The following is a 17,608-nucleotide window of genomic DNA, read 5'->3' on the forward strand; positions in this document are numbered from 1 at the left end:
TAGGAGAACATACAACAAATTATTTAAATATCTTGGAAGCTGAGCTAACATTTGAAAAACATGTTAAAATAGAGATGTTATGAAGAAAGGAAACGTTGCTTCAGCAGCTACTATCAGGTCTTAGCTTGAGGGATGAATGCAGGAGTATGAACTGTCTGGAAGACCAAACACGGAAGATGATGGTGAAACTATTAACAGGGGAATTAATAAAATTACTTTTTGCATGTAAATAGGTAGAACCTAACGGAATTATATCAGGTGCTTGATCCACCAGAAAAACTCCGGCCTGGCAGCGGTGGGATTCGAACCCACGCCTCCGAAGAGACTGGAGCCTAAATCCAGCGCCTTAGACCGCTCGGCCACGCTACCCGCGTGAAAACCCGCTGTCCCCGTTGTCCTCCTAAGAGACTAGAAGCAAGGAATGGGGCAAAACTAAGAGTGCCAAACTGATCCATCTCCTTTTCCACATCTTTCAAACTGGAAATGGGGAACCATCGAGACTCTGGACCGCATAGCAGCAGATGGCAGAACAGATAAACGAGAAGAGACAGAAACACACAGAAATTTACAACAAAACTAGTTTATTTGGGTGGGACTACATCTGGGAGTGGGGAGCGCCTGAGCCGGAAGCAGCCCCCAATCGGGCAGCCGGAGCTCTGCACTCGCTCGCTCACCCATTTTCCGTTGTTCTCCCTCCCAGTTTTTTCGACCTATATGCACCCTCGCTCTCAGCTGGCTAACATGCTTTGCGCCCGCTCCCTCTACCTGGCTTGGCCTCTGCGATCCAAACCGCGCGCTCCTGGCATGTCCGCCCCCCACTCCCCCAACCCTGCCCCTTTCCCACTCTAGTACCGGTAAGCTAGAAGATGCTGCCGTCCGCCAGGTGGCTCTGTGGCGCAATGGATAGCGCATTGGACTTCTAGTGACGAATTAGAGCAATTCAAAGGTTGTGGGTTCGAATCCCACCAGAGTCGATTTTATTTCAAATTTTTCCTTTTATCCGTTTTTTTCTCCCCCTACCCTATCTCTCTCTCTTTTTCCACCTGGTTTCTATTTCGATCTCAGTTCCCGCTCTGCTCTCTTCTTTACTTACCTGTCTGCCCCGGGGCTTGGGCCATGGAGAGCAGGACTGAGGGTGGGAGACAGAAGGGAAGGGAAGGTGGGCGTGGACGTCGAGATAAAGGCAGGCCCCTGGCTCGGGGACACACGGGGATTTAATAACCACTTTATTCCATGCACTAGGGACTCGGGAAGGGACTGGGACTGGGCTGGGGGGCAGAGAGAGTACAATCCTAGACGCAAGGAAGAAGTTGGGGCAGGGAAAAGGGACAGGAACCAGGGAAATATATATTTATATAGATACTCTAATATAGACCACATCTCACCCGCGCGCTGAGCCCGCGCGCCCCGCCGCCCTCCCCAACACCTGCTCGCCCGGACGCCCGGGTCCCTCTGCTGCCCTCGGGCTGGAGTCTCTACCCCACCCCTAGACCCCGCCCCCACCACCCCCCAAGGCTCAGGGCCAAGGTCTCCAGAAAGCGGGCGGCGGGGGCGGCGGGGCCTTGGGCGCCCCGTCTTGTCTGTGAGGCGGCGGTGGCGGCGGCAGCAGTCCGGTGAGGGGCGCCGGCGCGCCAGAATCCCCGGCGCGCGGGGAGCAGAGGGATGGGGACCATGCGCAGCGCGGGCTAGGGGGGCCCTGGTGCACTGGGGGGCGCTGGTGCAGCGCGGGGCCAAGGGCCGGTGCGGCGGGGTCCAGGGATGGGCGCGGCGCTGGAGGCCTCGGCTCTACCGGCTTGGGCCGGGGCGGTTTGGGGCGCAGGTAGCCGTGCAGCGCGGAGAAGAGCTGGGCGCGGGCGGCCGGGCTGGCGTCGTGCGCGAAAGCCGCCAAGCGAAGCAGGCACTCGCGGAAACCGGACAAGTAGCAGCTGGCGAGCGCCTCGGCGTCCTGGACTGGGGACCGGGGAACCCCTGGAGCCGCGGCGGCGGGTGCGGCCGGCAGGAGCACAGGTGGGCAGGGCAGGGGCCCAGCAGGGGTGAGGGAAGGGGTGGGGCGCAGAGATACCAAGGCCGGACAGGCGCACAGAGACAGGAAGCCAGATGAACGGAGAGAGGGAGAAAATGAGGGAGACACAGAGACAGACACGCGCGGGTGTTATTAACCTCGCCTCGGAGCAGAACCGGCCACTCCCCAAGCCCACCATCCACCACAGGGCCCTCCCGCTCGCCCAGGCCCGAGCGTCCCCCCTCCCTCCCTCCGCTGCCCCACCCCCGCGCTGTACCCGGGGGCTCCACCCGGCTTCGCTCCCTCAAGTAGCCCACGGCGAACTCCAGTATCTCCGCTTTCTCCAGCTTCGGGTTCCGGAGGTTCTACAGATGGGAGGCGAGGGCGCAGAGACAGAAAGGGGTGGGGAGAGAGGGGGAAAGTGGCAGGGGGAAGAAGGGAGGGGCGGATGCGGGAGCTGGGGGTACCCCCGATCGCATTTGCGCACTGCCCACAGAACGCGCGACCAAATGCAGAGTGGAGATGATCAAGGGAGGTCCTGGCCCACCCTGAGACGAAACTGTCCAATCCGAGGGGATGGAACCAATGCCCAACGCGTGAGGAGGAGATTTGAAACCGCAACCCAGGGAATGAAATTAACCACCCGACAGAACAGAAGCTGGCTGATCGGAAGCTGGCTATGGGGTGGGGGGGTGGGGGAGAAGCGGACAGTTAAGAGACCCAAAGGGTGAAACGGACCGAACCCGGGAGCGAAATTTACAGAACCAGGCGTGAAACTTACAGACCCGAGGGGTGGCGAAGAAGATCGCGTTCTGAGAGCGAGTGGGGGTCTGGGATGGAATTCCAAAGGCGGGACTCGAGTGAGGATGCCTTGGAGCCAGGGTTGCCAACCAAGCATGTGTCCCCACCCCAGTGGGAAGCCCTGGGACGCGGAAACGGGAAGCTTGGGGACCCGGGGCTAGCGGAGGGACTGACCTGGTCCCGGGTCCGCTCCAGCAGCAGCAGCCTCAGCTCTTCCAGGCTGCGGTTGATGCGGTCCCGGCGCCGCTTCTCCACAAGCGGCTTCAGCATCTGCGACCAGCGGGAAAAGGAGAGCGGGCCGACCGGACCGAGACTCAGCGCGGCCGCGCCGGCGTCGGATCCCGCCGCTGGGAGAGCCCGGCTTCCACCCCGGCCCCAAGACCCCAGATTGCCTAGGGTCGGCGCCATTCGATCCCTCTCCGCTCCCCCTCCCAATGCCCCTAGATCAGTTTCTGTAGCTCGCCTCCCCGGATCTTCGCATTCTCCTCTCTCAGTCTCGTCCTCCCTCCTCCCCTCTCTGTGTCTCTCCTCCTCTTTTCTCTCTACGTCTCCGTCTCGTGCAGTTTCTCTCTGTCTCAGTGGAGAACTTTGGGAACCCTCTGCGCGCAGGCACGTGCCCCGCACGGTGCCGGGCTCAGAGCTGGCGGCCCTGAGTATAGAAAGGGAGATACCTAGCGCGACCGCGCCCCCTCTTCTCCCTCAGAACCCTCCAGGCCGCCACCTTCTCCACTGGTTCTCCTAAAATCTTCCACCAGTGTGGGGCCTCTGGAACCAACGCCCCGGGGCCTTCTCTACAAGACCGCCTTGGGCCAGCCCCGCCCGCCTCACAGCCAGCGTAGAGCAAGAGACTATCCTCTTCTCTTTTCGTTCCCACCCTCCTCCCTTGGCTCTGCCCTCTACTTATTTTACTCCAACACCGGCCCCCTCCCCAGGCCACAAGGTGCCGACCCTCATTACCGAGGCCCCTAGTCCTATGTTTCCGCCGCCCACTCAGGTCTGGCTCTGACCCCTGTCCCCTTTCTTCATATTTTGCAGCTTCCTCTCCAGCTCCTGGCTCCTGGAGTCCTGGAGCACGGCTCCCCTTCCACCCCTGCGTCCCCAGTCTCTCTCCAGACCGACGGCGTCAGGGGCCCAGTCCCCTGGCCAAACCAGGGACCTCTGCTCCCTCCCCTCCCGCCTCTCACCTTGGGGCCGTCCCTATTCTCAGCTCGATCCCGGGTGACCATTGCTCCTCCGGACCCTGGTGTGGACCGGGTCCCTGCTCGCCTGGAGCCTTATATTCCGCGGCCCCAGGGTAGGAGGGATAGGACCCGACCCCGCCCCCTTCGGCACCCGGATTCTGCCCCTCTAGGACCCGGCACGAGGCTCCCGGAAAGAGGAGGAGTGAAGGGGGGAGGGGAAGTAGAGAAACTGGCCTGGGAGTGTGGGAAGTGAGGGGTGAATGGGGGCACTGGCTGGTTTACGGACCATAAGGCTGTATAAGGAGGCGGAACCCAGCTGAAGGCAGGAGGTTATTAGGGGCAGAGCTCGCTTGGGGATGAAATTCAGAGTTCCTCCAGAATTGCAGCTTTGTCGGAGACTTACTGTACCCTCACTAACCTGAAATAGAAGTTAGCACCTCTCAGCCCCCAGGCTGAATTTTATACATCATCTCCGAAGTTCGCTTCCTAGTCGAGACAGGGAGCAACCCGAGTGTGCTGGGTAAATCCGTCCGACTCAACCGAAGCTCTGCCAGGAGGTTGGAGAGGCGCTCTGTTCTGTCTAAGCCAGTTACATTCAAGTCCCCGAGCATCTGCGCGCCCACTGGGCGGACAGGGCACTGGTCTAGGCTCGGGCGAGTCATAGTGAGATACGCAGGAGAGACCCAGCTTATCCCTGCAGTAGCTAATGGGAAAGACCACGTGACACCAAGTAGCTGTTACAGAAGCCCAGTGAAATAGGTGCTCCGGGAAAAGGTCTCCTTGAGGATGGCTGGACTGAGGAGGAACCTCAAGGCAGAGGGAGCAAGTCTTTGAAACATAGGTAGCAGTGGAGAGGTCTTTCCACTTACAGCACAAGTATTTGATTCAAAACTAGTCATAGGAGATTCAGGGGTGTGGCTGATGGGACACCTCACGCAAGTGTGCCCGCATTGCTTGCTTCTGGAGGCCCCTGGTGACTGTAGGGTAGCAGGGAGCAGGCAGTTTTACTAAGAGGAAAGCAAGGGATACAGAAAAGGGATCAACACCCACCTCAAACCAAGAACATGACCCTCCGCAGAACGATGCCTGACCACTCGGGGGCTTCGGGACAAAGTGCCTGAGAAGATAAATCAGAAACTGAACGGGACAGCCAGGTAGCCAGGGATAAAGACACGGAAAGACAGGGTTGCAGACCGAGACGGAAGATAGCTGTGAAGACAGAGACCAGTGGGAATTCCTCCAAGCCCTCCCAACGGCCCTCCGCACCTTGGTTTTGTAACGGAGCCTTTCTTGCTGTAGCCAGAGCCTAGAGAGGCACAGACCTTGAAGAGGGAGCTCCCATTTGGGATCAGGGCCCCCAGCACATCCCCCCTCTCCGTCCCTCAGCCAAATGGGAACGCAAATGTGTGGCCCCAACAGCCCCCGCTGCCCCCCTCCTTGGGAACCTGGGCTCGGGCTGAATTTTTCTCACCTGCACGCGAGGCTGGGGGCCCCAGGCTGTTCGCACCCGGGTGTGGGGCCGCCCCTGGCCATATGGGGCGGCTTTATGGCCCGGTGGCCGGATCCGGACGAGAGGAAGGATGACCTGGCGCTCCACCCACGTCGACTATTCGGGACCAGTTCCCTGGCCTACACAGTTGCCTGTCCGGGTCCGCCTCAACCTCTTACGACTTCAGATAGTCTCCTGGCACATTCCAGTAGTCGCGCATTGGTGGTTCAGTGGTAGAATTCTCGCCTGCCACGCGGGAGGCCCGGGTTCGATTCCCGGCCAATGCAAGAGCCTTATTTTCTCCTCTCCAAAGAGAGGGTAATACATTTGGTAGCATCCAAAAAGCATCTTCACTTAAATATTTCTGCCAAATATAAATCTTAGCCTTTTGACTATAGCAGAATTTGCAGCTCCAGTCCTACACCCTGATTCCGCACGCCCTCACTCTCCCCTCCTCCCTGCCTGGGGGTACTGCATCCTCCACACCCCTCCCTCCGCCCCCGGCCCGCACCTCCACAGGCGTGACCCTGAGAAAGAACACAGTGCTCGGATCCCTGCCCCGGGGGTCCTCTCGGCCCCCCGCGGGGGAGGGGCCAGGTCTTCCCGCCCCCCACTCTAAATCCCTTGTTCTTTCCACCTCTCTTCCTCTGTTATTTTCCGTTCTCTCTAAAGCAAGCTTCCTTTTCTTAAGTCTATGGGTCTGTGCCTTTTTTGTCTAGCCTCCTTACTGGGTCTCTGAGTGCCCCTTAGCTTCTCCATCTCTGTATCTCTCACGTTCTTTCCAGATCTTCAGCAACTTCTACCTGGGTCGCTCTGGGTGTCGGTGGTCTCGTTCCTCCGCATCTCTGATTCCGCGTCTCTCCGGTCTCTTGGCGTCTGCATCTCCGCCTCTGGCTCTCTCGGGTCTCTGGTATCTCGTCGTCTCTCCGAGTCTCTGTCGCCTCCCGGGACTCTGCGCTCCCACGCTCCTGCCATCCCCTGGGAAGCTCGCTAACACCTCTGGGTTCCTGCCACCTCCCCTCCCCGCCCCTTCCCGGCCGCTTTGATCCCGCACGCGTCGGGCCCGAGGGCGGGCGGGCAGGCGCACCGCCACCTGCGGCGACGACCACTTGTGAGCAGGGCGGGGCGGAGCGGCGGGGCGGGGCGACGAGGCTCCCTACGGTCCGCTCCCTTCCGGCGCGCTACGCCTCCCTCCGCTCGCCTCCTCCTCCTGGCTCTGTCCGCGGTAGCTGCCGGGACCGGTGGGCTCGGGGCTTAGGTTCGCTGAGTGAATCTTTGTCTCGGTCTTAGTCTATCTGGGTCTCTCTGGAACTCACCCTGGAGCTGCCTCTCCCGTTTCCTTCAGCCTGTTTTATTTGCGCCAGGGTCTGGGTCTCTGTCTCGTCCTCGGATTGTATCTGTGACTGCCAATGCTCTCTTCTTAGCTCTAAGTAGTAACCGTGGCCTCCAGAAGGAAACCGTTGTTTAAAAAAACAAACAACAACAACAACAACAACAAACAAACACGTGCATCTATCTATATGCCTGTGTGCGCAGCTGCTGGATTTATTAGGTCAGCCCATATTTATTGGGTGCCTCCCGTGTGCTGAGTACTGGAAGGAGTACATTGGGTCTGGGCCTTCCTGAAGCTTACGTTACAATGGGAAAGACAGACAATAACTGCGAAAGCAAAAAATAACGTAAGATAGCTTCAGAAGGTTATGAGGCTGTGGAAAGAAAACAACAACAAAACAAAAACAAAACAAAACAAAAGGGTCATGGCGATGACTTGAAAGTGAAGGGCTACTTTACTCTGGGTGGTCAGAGACAGCCTCTATGAAGAGTTGATATTTGATGCCAGCATAGTCAGCAGCCTTGAGTCCAGGCAAAAGGAACTGCAAGTACAGGCTCTGAGGCAGGAGAGCTATTTGCTGGTGGGAGCTGGAGAAAGAGGTCCAGCGAACCCGAGATGGAGAATTTGCAGAGTGGCAGAGATCAGATTGGAGAGTCAGGCGTAGCCCATCCCACAGGATCTTAGAGAGTGTTGAAGGGGTTTGGATTTTAGTCTAAGGGCAATTGGAAGCTAGTGGAGGATTTTCATTAGGAAAGTTATATTCTCTGACTTATGTTTTAAAAGATCACTTCGGGACCGGGCGCGGTGGCTCATGCCTGTAATCCGCGCACTTTGGTACACCGAGGCAGGTGAATCACCTGATTTCAGGAGTTCGAGACCAGGCTGCCATCATGGCGAAACCCTGTGTCCACTAAAAATACAAAAATTAGCCAGGCGTGGCGGCACACGCCTGTAATCCCAGCTACTCGGGAGACTGAGGCAGGAGAATCGCTTGAACTGGGAGGCGGAGTTTGCAATAAGCCGAGATCGCACCACTGCACTCCAGCCTGGGTAACAGAGCAAGACTCCGTTTCAAAATAATGATGATGATAATAATAATAATAAATCACTTTGGACCGGACGCTGTGGCTCACGCCTGTAATCCCAGCACTTTGGGAGGCTGAGGGGGGAGGATCGCTTGAGCCCAGGAGTTCGAGACCAGCCTGGCCAACATGGCAAAACCCCGTCTCTACTAAAAATACAAAAATTAAACGGGAGTGATGGCGTGTGCCTGTAATCCCAGCTACTCCGGAGGCTGAGGCAGGAGAATCGCTTGAACCCGGGAGGCAGAGGTTGCAGTGAGCCTTAATCGCGCCACTGCCCTCCAGCCTGGGCGACAAACCCAGACTCTGTCTCAATGAAAAAAAAAAAAATAAAGAAAAAAGAAAAAAAAAATTAGTCAGGGGTGATGGTGCGCATCTGAGAGGGGAGGTTGCAGTGAGCCAAGATTGCACCACTGCTCTCCAGCCTGGGCGAGACTCTAGACAGAGATAGATAGATAGATAGATAGATAGATAGATAGATAGATAGATAAAATTAAAAGATCGCTCTTGTTGCTATTTGGAGAATGAAGGCAGAGGGCTCATTTGGGGCTGGAGCAGTCTTCTAGGCAATGCCTTGAGGTGGTGGTGAGAAGAGAAAACATGAAGGGGTTAACTCCTAGATCTTTGTCTTAGGTACAGTCATGCATTGCTTAACGTGTGGATATATTCAAAGAAATGCGTTGCTAGGCAATTTCATTATTCAAATATCACAGAGTGTAGTGATGCAAACCTACATGGTAGAGCCTTCTACACACCTAGGCTACACTGTGTAGTTTATTGTGCTCCTAAGCTACCCGTACAGCTACAGCATGGTACTGTAGTGAATATTGCAGGCAACTGTACACAATGGTAAGTATTTGTGTACCTCAAAGGTAACGCATGGCACTACAATGTTATGATAGCTATGCCATCTTTAAGTGATACGAATTTTTCTTTCTTTCTTTTTTTTTTTTTTTTTTTTTTTTGAGTCGGGGTCTCACTCCGTTGTCCAGGCTGGAGTGCAGTGGGGCGGTCCGGCTCACTGCTACCTCTGCCTCCCGGGTTCAAGCGATTATCTTGCCTCAGGCTCCCAAGTAGCTGGGATGACAGGCCGGTGCCACCACACCCGGCTAATTTTTGTATTTTTAGTAGAGATGGGGTTTCACCATGTTGGTCAGGCTGGTCTCAATCTCCTGACCTCGTGATCCGCCAGCCTCGGCCTCCCAAAGTGCTGGAATTACAGGCGTGTACCACCGCGCCCGGTGATAAGGAATTTTTTTAGCCCCATTAAAATCTCGCTCTTGTTGCCTAGGATGGAGTGCAATGCTGGGATCTCCGCTCACTGCAACCTCTGCCTCCCGGGTTCAAGCGATTCTCCTGCCTCAGCCTCTTGAGTAGCTGGGATTACAGGCATTAGCCACCACCCTCGGCTAATTTTTGTATTTTTAGTAGAGACGGAATTTCACTAAGTTTGGCCGGGCTGGTATGGAACTCCGGACATCAGGTGATCTGACCACTTCGGCCTCCCAAAGTGCTGGGATTACAGGCATGAGCCATTGCGTCCGGCAATCCCCATTATAATCATATATATGTGTGTGTATATATACATATATATGTATATATGTGTATACATACATGTGTATATATAAATATATGTATATATGTATACACACATGTGTATACATACATGTGTATATAGTACACACATATATACACATATACATATATACACATACATGTGTATATAGTATACATATACAGTACACATATATATACAGTACACATATATATACACATATATACATATATACACATAGCCGGTAGAGTGTCCCAGCCTCCCTTCCCCCATTGCGAAGTCTCCCCTGTCCTGGTTTCCAAGACTTGGCTCCTCCCTCTTCAGTTCTTCAAAAGGCAGGCTGGTTTCCTGGGAGCCCCTGGGCCCTGGGTAGAGGGAGTTCCTGGAGGGTTGAGTCCTGGGGCATTGGGGGTTGGGAAGTAGAAGGACCAGGACCCTGGGCCAAGGAAAGACCAGGATAGATGCTCTCCAGGCCCACAAGGCAAACTTCAGGTCTTGCCCTGCTCCGCTTGCCTTGGGTGGCAAAATCAAAGAAAAGAGAAGGGGCAGCACAGACCCAGGCAGAGAAAATAGGGCAGTGAAACCACTTAAAGAACTTAAAGCCCTGCAGACACAAAAGGTCTGGATCCCTGAACCTCCTTTATTCTTCAGCACATATTTACAGGGTGCATACCGTGGGCCTCCATCTGTCCTGGGCCCTGGGGATATAGTCCCAAAAGAAACAGGCAATGATCTCTGCCCTTACAAGTCATATATTCTCCTAGGGGAAACAGTCAATGTACGTTATACAAAGCACATCATTTGTTAGATGGTGCTATAGAAATAAATTAAACATGGGCAGAGCGCGGTGGTTCACGCTTGTAATCCCAGCACTTTGGAAGGCCAAGGCGGGCGGATCACCTGAGGGCAGGAGTTCGAGAGCAGCCTGTCCAACATCATGAAACCCCATCTCTACTAAAAATACAAAAAGTAACCGGGCGTGTTGGCGGGCACCTGTAGTCCCAGCTACTCGGGAGGCTGAAGCAGGAGAATAACTGGAACCCGGAAGGTGAAGGTTACAGGGAGCCAAGATCCCACCACTGCACTCCAGCCTGGGCGACAGAGCTAGACTTCTTCTCAAAAAAACAAACAAAAAAAGGCCAGGCGCGGTGGCTCACGCCTGTAATCTCAGCACTTTGGGAGACTGAGGCGGGCGGATCACGAGGTCAGGAGCTTGAGACCACGGTGAAACCCCGTCTGTACTAAAAAAAGTACAAAAAATTAGCCGGGCACGGTGGTGGGCACCTGTAGTCCCAGTTACTCGGGAGGCTGAGGCAGGAGAACGGAGTGAACCCGGGAGGCAGAACTTGCAGTGAGCCAAGATTGCGCCACTGTACTCCAGCCTGGGAGACAGAGAGAGACTCCGTCTCCAAAAAAAAAAAAAAAAGAAAGAAAGAAAAAGAAAAGAAAAAAGCAAGCAGAGAAGGGGAGTGGAGAGTGAGAATTGTAATTTTAGATGTCATCAGGGATGATCAGCAAAGGATTCACTGAGAAGACAAAATTTAAGTGATGACTGGGCAGGTTATGGGATAACTGGGGAAGAAGGTTTCAGGCAGAGGGAACTGCTAGCACAAAAGCCCTGAGGTGACAATATGTCTGGCATTTTCAGACTTTCAGAAATTTGTCAAGAATAGTACAAAGAATATTGATTGATTGATTGATTGATTGATTGAGACACGGACTTGCTCTGTTGCCTAGGCTGGAGTGCAGTGCTGCCATTATAGCTCACTGCAGCCTCGAACTGTTGGGCTCAAGTGATCCTCCTCAGCCTCCCAAGTAGCTAGGACTGCAGGTGTACACCGCAAGGCCTGGCTAGTTTTTTTTATTTTTTGTAGACATGGGGATCTCACTATGTTGCCCAGGCTGGTGTAGAACTCCCGGGCTCAACGAATCCTCCAAAACTGTGGGATTTGCACAGGCAGGAGCCACTGCGCTTTATTTATTTATTTATTTATTTATTTATTTATAGTATTGATTTTGGGTTTTTATTTTATTCAATTATTATAATCCATCACAATCTTTATTTTAATGCTCACATTGTCCCAGATTTAGCCAAGGGGCCCCTTTGACTGCAGACCCTAGCTTCTGTGTCTTTTTTGATACATACTAAATATTCTTTAGCATTTCTTTACATTCCGGTGCAACAAAATGTTCCAAAATGTCCCCAGTCCTGGAATCAACTTCTTCTTCTTCTTCTTTTTTTTTTTTTTTTTTTTTTTTTTTTTTTTTTTTTTTTTTTAGAGGGAGTCTCTCTCCCTGTCGCCCAGGCTCTGGAGTGCAATGGCACTAAGGAAGGAGAGCACTACTACTCCTGCTGCCCTCCTCCCCCCACCTTGCCTAGTTCAAAGACAGGAGAAAAGAGAGAGAGAAACAAAAGTAAGATAAATAGCCAGACAACCTTGGCACCACCACCCAGTCCTAGGAGTTAAACAAAGTAATAATAATAACATCAATGCCTGGCCTAAACTACTTGTGTTATCTGTAAATTCCAGACACTGTATGAAAAAAAGCATTGTAAAACTTTTTGTTAGCTGATGCATGTAGCCCCCAGTCACGTTTCCCACACTTGCTCAATTTATCACAACCCTTTCACGTGGACCCCTTAAAGTTGTAAGCCTTTAAAAAGGCCAAGTATTTCTTTCTCGGGGAGCTCGGCTCTTAAGACGCGAGTCTGCCGATGCTCCCGGCCGAATAAAAAACCTCTTCCTTCTTTAATCCGGTGTCTGAGGAGTTTTGTCTGCGGCTCCTCCTGCTACAGCAGGATCTTATCTCACTGTGAGCTCCGCCTCCAGGGTTCACACCATTCTCCTGCCTCAGCCTCCCAAGTACCTGGGACTACAGGCGCCCGCCACCACGCCAGCTAATTTTTTTTTTTTTTTTTTTTTTTTTTTTTTTTTTTTGCTATTTTTAATAGAGACGGGGTTTCACCGTGTTAGCCAAGATGGTCTCGATCTCCTGACCTCGTGATCCGCCCGCCGCAGCCTCACAGAGTGCTGGGACTACGGGCGTGAGCCACCGCGCCCAGCTGGAATCAATCTCTTCTCTAAGGAGTCCTGGTTCATTTTAGCAAAGAATGGCATTTAGTAACCAAGATCTGGGGCTTTTAGTGTGGGATATCATTGTTTCTAGTCTCACTCAGTGAACAGAGCTAGGAAATACGTGTGTGTATATGTTGTGTATGTGTATATATTTATTTCTGTATCTGTACACATAAAAACCATGAATTCATATTGATACCTCCATTAGAAGACTTCAAAGAGAAATGACAGAATCTGATTTATGTTTTTGTTTGTTTGTTTGTTTTTGAGACGGAGTCTCACTCTGTTCCTCAGGCTGGAGTGCAGTGGCCCGATCTCAGCTCTCTGCAACCTCCGCCGCCCAGGTTCGAACAATTCTTCTACCTCAGCCTCCCGAGTAGCTGGGACTATAGGCACCTGCCACCATGCCCGGCTAATTTTTGTATTTTTAGTAGAGACAGGGTTTCACCCTGTTGACCAGGCTGGTCTTGAACTCCTGACCTTGTCATCTACCCGTCTTGGCCTCCCAGATGCTGGGATTACAGGTGTGAGCCACTGCACCGGGTCCTTGATTTATGTTTTAAAAGGATCAATCTACCCAGTATATTAAGAATAGAGGCCAGTCGGGCGCGGTGGCTCACGCCTGTAATCCCAGCAGTTTGGGAGGCCGAGGCGGGAGGATCACGAGGTCAAGAGATCGAGACCATCCTGGCCAACATGGTGAAACCCCGTCTCTACTAAAAACACAAAAATTAGCCAGGTGTGGTGGTGCATGCCTGTAGTCCCAGCTACTTGGGAGGCTGAGGCAGGAGAATTGCTTGAACCCGGGAGGCGGAAGTTGCAGCGAGCCAAGATCGCGGCCACTGCACTCCAGCCTGGGCCACAGAGCAAGACTCCCTCTCTCAAAAAAAAAAAAAAAAAAAAAAAAAGTAGAGGCCAGGAGTGGTGGTTCACGCCTGTAATCACAGCACTTTGGGAGGCTGAGGGGGGGGGCAGATCACTTGAGGTCAGGAGTTCGAGACCAGCCTGGGCAACATGGTGAAACCCCATCTCTACTAAAAATACAAAATTTAGCTGGGCATGGTGGTGCACGCCTATAGTCGCAGCTACTTGGGAGGCTGAGGCACGAGAATCACTTGAACTCAGGAGGCTGCAGTGAGCCCAGATCATGCCACTGCACTCCAGTCTGGGAGGCAGAGCAAGACCTTGCCTCAAAAAAAAGTAGACTGTCATGGAACTAGCCAGGAAATAACTTAGGGGGGTATTGCAATAATCTAGGTGAGAGATGAGGGTGGCTTGGACCATGGTGTGATGGTGAAGGTCATGGCAAATAGTCAAATGTTAGACTTTTTTTCTTTTTTGTTTGAGACAGGGTCTCATTCTATCATCCAGGCTAGAGTTCAATGGTGTAATCACTGCTCACTGCAACCTCAGCCTCCTGGGCTCAAGTGATCCTCCCTCCTCAGCCTCCCAAGTAGCTAGGACAACAAGCATGCTCAGCTAATTTTTTTTTTTTTTCCCCCCACAGAGACTGAGGTCTTGTTATGTTGCTCAGGCTGGTCCTGAACTCCTGGACTCAAGGGATCCTCCTGCCTTGGCCATCCAAAGTGCTGGGATTACAGGCGTGAGCCATCACACCTCGCCCTAACATATTTTAAATAGAAATTGCTCATTCGATGTAGAGTGGGAGAGAAAGAGAACAATCAGGAATAATACTAAGGTTTTTAGTCGAAACAACTGAAGGAATGGAATTTCCATTTACTGAGATGAAAGGGCCACAGGTGAAGAAGGTTTGGGGAAGAAGCCTAGGAGTTTGATTTGCACTTTTGTTTTTTTGGGGGTTTTTTTGTTTTGGTTTTTGGGTGTTTTTTTATTTATTTATTTTTTTTTTTTTGAGACGGAGTTTCACCCTTTTAGCCCAGGCTGGAGCGCAATGGCCCGATCTCGGCTCACCGCAACCTCTGCCAGGTTCAAGTGATTCTCCTGCCTCAGCCTCCCCAGTAGTTGGGATTACAGGCATTTGCCACCACGACCGGCTACGTTTCTATTTTTAATAGAGACGGGTTTCTCTCTGTTGGTCAGGCTAGTCTGGAACTTCCGACCTCAGGTGATCCGCCCGCCTTGGCCTCCCAAAGTGCTGGGATTACAGGCACAAGACACTGCGCCAGGCCTTGGTTTGCCCATTTTAAGTTTGTGATCTGTATTAGGTTTCCAAGTGTAGATGGTATGTGGGCAATAATATATAAGCATCTGTAATTCAGGGAAGAGTTCTGGAGCTGGAGATGAAAATCTGGGATGTATGAATCTGATATGTAAAGCCACGAAACTGGAAATGACCAAGGTAGTGGGTACAGATAGAGAAGAGGCTGGAAAATTGAGCCTTGGGAACAGTCCAACATTCGGAGATCCAGAAGGTGAGGAACCAGCAAAGCAGTCTCAGAATAAGCTGCTGATGAAGTAGAAGGAATATCAGAAGGGCGTAGCGTCCTAGAAGGCAAGCGAAGAGTGTTTCTAATGGAAGAGTAAGCATCGGTATCAACTGCAGCTAAGTAATGGTCTCCAGATTTAGCAATGTGATGGTCATTCAGCAACCTTAACAACGGCAACTTTGATGGGGGTGGGGGACACATGATTAGAAAGCGTCCAAAGGAGAGTGGGAAGATGGAATTGGATAACTTGCTCTGTTTGCTGTAGAAGGGAGTAGAGAAATTGAGTGGTAGCTGGACGGGCGTGTGGGGTCAAGATAGCTTTTGTTGGCTTGCTTCTAAACTGGGAGAAATTCGTGTTTGTAGGCTGATGAGAAAAATCAAGTAGAGAGGGATTTTTTTTTTTTTTTTTTTTTTTTTTTTGAGATGGAGTTTTGCTATTGTTACCCAGGCTGGAGGGCAATGGCGCGATCTCGGCTCACTGCAACCTTCGCCTCCCGGATTCAAGTGCTTCTCTTGCCTCAGTCTCCCGAGTAGCTGGGAATACAGGCGTGCGCCAGCCACCACGCCCTGCTAATTTTGTATTTTTTAGTAGAGATGGGGTTTCACTGGTCTCGGACTCCTGACCTCAAGTGATCCACTCGTCAAGCCTCCCAAAGTGCTGAGATAAAATGCGTGAGCCACTGCGCCCGGCTGAGAGGGAAAATTTGATGGTACAGGAAAAAAAGCAGTGTCCTTGCTTGAGTGGGCCGGGGGCATGGGAAATCTAGTAAAAGTAGGGGTTGGCTTTAGATGGACGCATTCATCTACAATAATGAGGGAAAAGAAGAGTATGTGGTCACAGACTCAACTAGGTAGGTAGGTAGGTAGGTAGGTGCGATGTGAATGTTGATGGGAAACTCCGGAAGGCTTTATTTTCTCAGTGAATCAGGAAGTAGAAGATAAAGGACGATGAAGAAGGGATTCGCAGTTTGAGGTAAGGGTAGGAATGAAGCAGTCGCATAGGAGAGTAGGAGAGTGAATGAATTGAGGGTAAGTAACGATTGCTGAGTAGCCCTAAGGAGCCACCTGAGCGTGGTGGCGTTAGGAAGTGAAATCGGCAGTAAAAAGGCTTTTGCAGGTCGACAGGAGTATGAGACTCGCAAGAGGGCGCTCGCGGGCTGGACCCTGACGGCCGAGTCCCTGAGATTCTCAGAATAACGCGGGAGATTCTCCAAGGAAAGAACTAGAAAACAAACTGCTTTTTTGCTTTTTCCTTCTCCAGAGACCGAGATACCTATTACCAAAAGTACTGACGCTGTGAGCAGGATTCGAACCTGCGCGGGGAGACCCCATTGGATTTCGAGTCCAACGCCTTAACCACTCGGCCATCACAGCCGCGTGGGGGTTCGGCCCTGCGCAACCATAGCTGCCTATCAACACGCCCGCCTCCAGCCGGCTCCACCCACGCTGCCTCGAGACGCCAGCGCTCGTGCGCCTCGGCTCGGTGGCGCAGACCATGCCTTCTCTCCAGCAGCCGTCAGCGGCCCCGTTGGAGTGGCAGCTTTCCCATTCTCCCTCTCCTAACCGAGCATAGGATGGAAACAAAACGGGCCCAAATCCGAGCCCTGTCTTCCATATCCTTGAGGACAGACCCTGAGATGCATACTTCGTGCTACTTCATGAAAGCGAAGTGAGAATCTGTAGCTTCCAATACACACTAAAAGTGCAGGCGAACGGAGGCCCAAAGACGGATTGGCTTGTAAGAAGAATCTTTCTTAAAACTACACAGAAACGTACTTTGAAAGTGGAGAAGTGCACTTGCAGCAATAATATGACATTCCCCACCAACTCAGGCACCGCTGGGATTCGAACCCAGGATCTCCTGTTTACTAGACAGGCGCTTTAACCAGCTAAGCCACAGCGCCGAGGTAAAGTAAATGTGCCTCAAGATAAATCAACTGTTAGCGGGTGACAGTAACTGATAATCAGTAAATAAGTGACTGCAGCAGCGACTCATCCCTTCCTAAGCTACCTCTTCCTTTTCAGGTTCTAAGCCAGAGAGTTAATGCTTTGCTCCTCCATTCTTCCAAACCTTTGGAGCCAACTCAACCATGAGTAAGCACATGACTCCATGTGTCCCTTAGCTACCTAGACTGACCTCTCTGTGCGGTGACCAAGAAGCCAAGGAAGGCCAGGCACGGTGGCTCACGCCTGTAACCCCAGCACTTTGGGAGGCTGAGGCGGGCAGATCACTTGAGGTCAGGAGTTTGCGGCCAGACTGAACAATGGTGAAACCCCCTCTCTACTAAAAATACAAAAGTAGCCGGGCGTGGTGGTGGACACTATAATCCCAGCTACTTGGGAGGCCGAGGCAGGAGAATCGCTTGAACTCAGGAGGTGCAGGTTGCAGTGAGCCGAGATGGCGTCATTGCACTCCAGCTAGGTAACAGAGTGAAATTCCATCTTTTTTTATTTAAAAAAGGAAGCCAAGGAAGACAAACACCTCAAGGCACGACGGGGTTAAGCGGGCTTCCTCTGCCTCGGCCACTTGTGACCTGGGCTGGAGCTCACCCAAGCCCTTGGCCACACGTGCCTCTCATCTCTCCTTCCCAGGGTAAACCCAGCTGAGGCCATGCTAGAGGGGACAGCAGAGTCAGAGCTGGGCGTGGATGTAGGCTCAGCAGGGCCCTCACCTGGACAG

The 17,608-nt window shown here is 52.5% G+C and overlaps 1 protein-coding gene and 5 non-coding genes across 13 annotated transcripts; 2 read left to right on the top strand and 4 right to left on the bottom strand.

The window, feature by feature from the left end:
• Positions 1-287: 287 nt before the first annotated feature.
• TRNAL-UAG (transfer RNA leucine (anticodon UAG)) lies at positions 288-369 on the bottom strand. Its single transcript has one exon. It is a non-coding gene; the product is annotated as a tRNA-Leu (tRNA).
• A 159-nt stretch (positions 370-528) lies between these two features.
• On the bottom strand, positions 529-6,566 carry HES7 (hes family bHLH transcription factor 7). 8 transcript variants are annotated; one of them, XM_073004680.1, is made up of 6 exons: positions 5,456-5,483; positions 5,035-5,101; positions 3,988-4,402; positions 2,978-3,073; positions 2,280-2,367; positions 529-1,968 (listed from the first exon to the last, which is right to left on the bottom strand). In XM_073004680.1, exons 3-6 carry the CDS (start codon positions 4,027-4,029, stop codon positions 1,517-1,519), a joined length of 678 nt encoding a protein of 225 aa, XP_072860781.1. In that variant the 5' UTR covers positions 4,030-4,402; positions 5,035-5,101; positions 5,456-5,483; the 3' UTR covers positions 529-1,516. The 8 variants fall into 8 exon arrangements, with proteins under 8 accessions (XP_072860781.1, XP_072860782.1, XP_072860780.1 ...); XM_073004681.1 differs by lacking the exon at positions 5,456-5,483 and adding an exon at positions 5,251-5,445; XM_073004678.1 differs by lacking the exon at positions 3,988-4,402 and adding an exon at positions 6,277-6,566 and having other exon boundaries at positions 1,517-1,968; positions 5,456-5,719.
• Positions 886-974, top strand: TRNAR-UCU (transfer RNA arginine (anticodon UCU)). Its single transcript is given in 2 exon segments — positions 886-922; positions 939-974. It is a non-coding gene; the product is annotated as a tRNA-Arg (tRNA).
• On the top strand, positions 5,690-5,760 carry TRNAG-GCC (transfer RNA glycine (anticodon GCC)). The gene has a single exon. It is a non-coding gene; the product is annotated as a tRNA-Gly (tRNA).
• A 9,654-nt stretch (positions 6,567-16,220) lies between the features above and the next one.
• TRNAS-CGA (transfer RNA serine (anticodon CGA)) lies at positions 16,221-16,302 on the bottom strand. The gene has a single exon. It is a non-coding gene; the product is annotated as a tRNA-Ser (tRNA).
• Positions 16,303-16,758: 456 nt separating this feature from the next.
• On the bottom strand, positions 16,759-16,832 carry TRNAT-AGU (transfer RNA threonine (anticodon AGU)). The gene has a single exon. It is a non-coding gene; the product is annotated as a tRNA-Thr (tRNA).
• Positions 16,833-17,608: the final 776 nt, after the last annotated feature.

The sequence above is a fragment of the Chlorocebus sabaeus genome, chromosome 16 (assembly GCF_047675955.1).
Source record: "Chlorocebus sabaeus isolate Y175 chromosome 16, mChlSab1.0.hap1, whole genome shotgun sequence".
NCBI classification, from domain to species: Eukaryota; Metazoa; Chordata; class Mammalia; order Primates; family Cercopithecidae; genus Chlorocebus; species Chlorocebus sabaeus.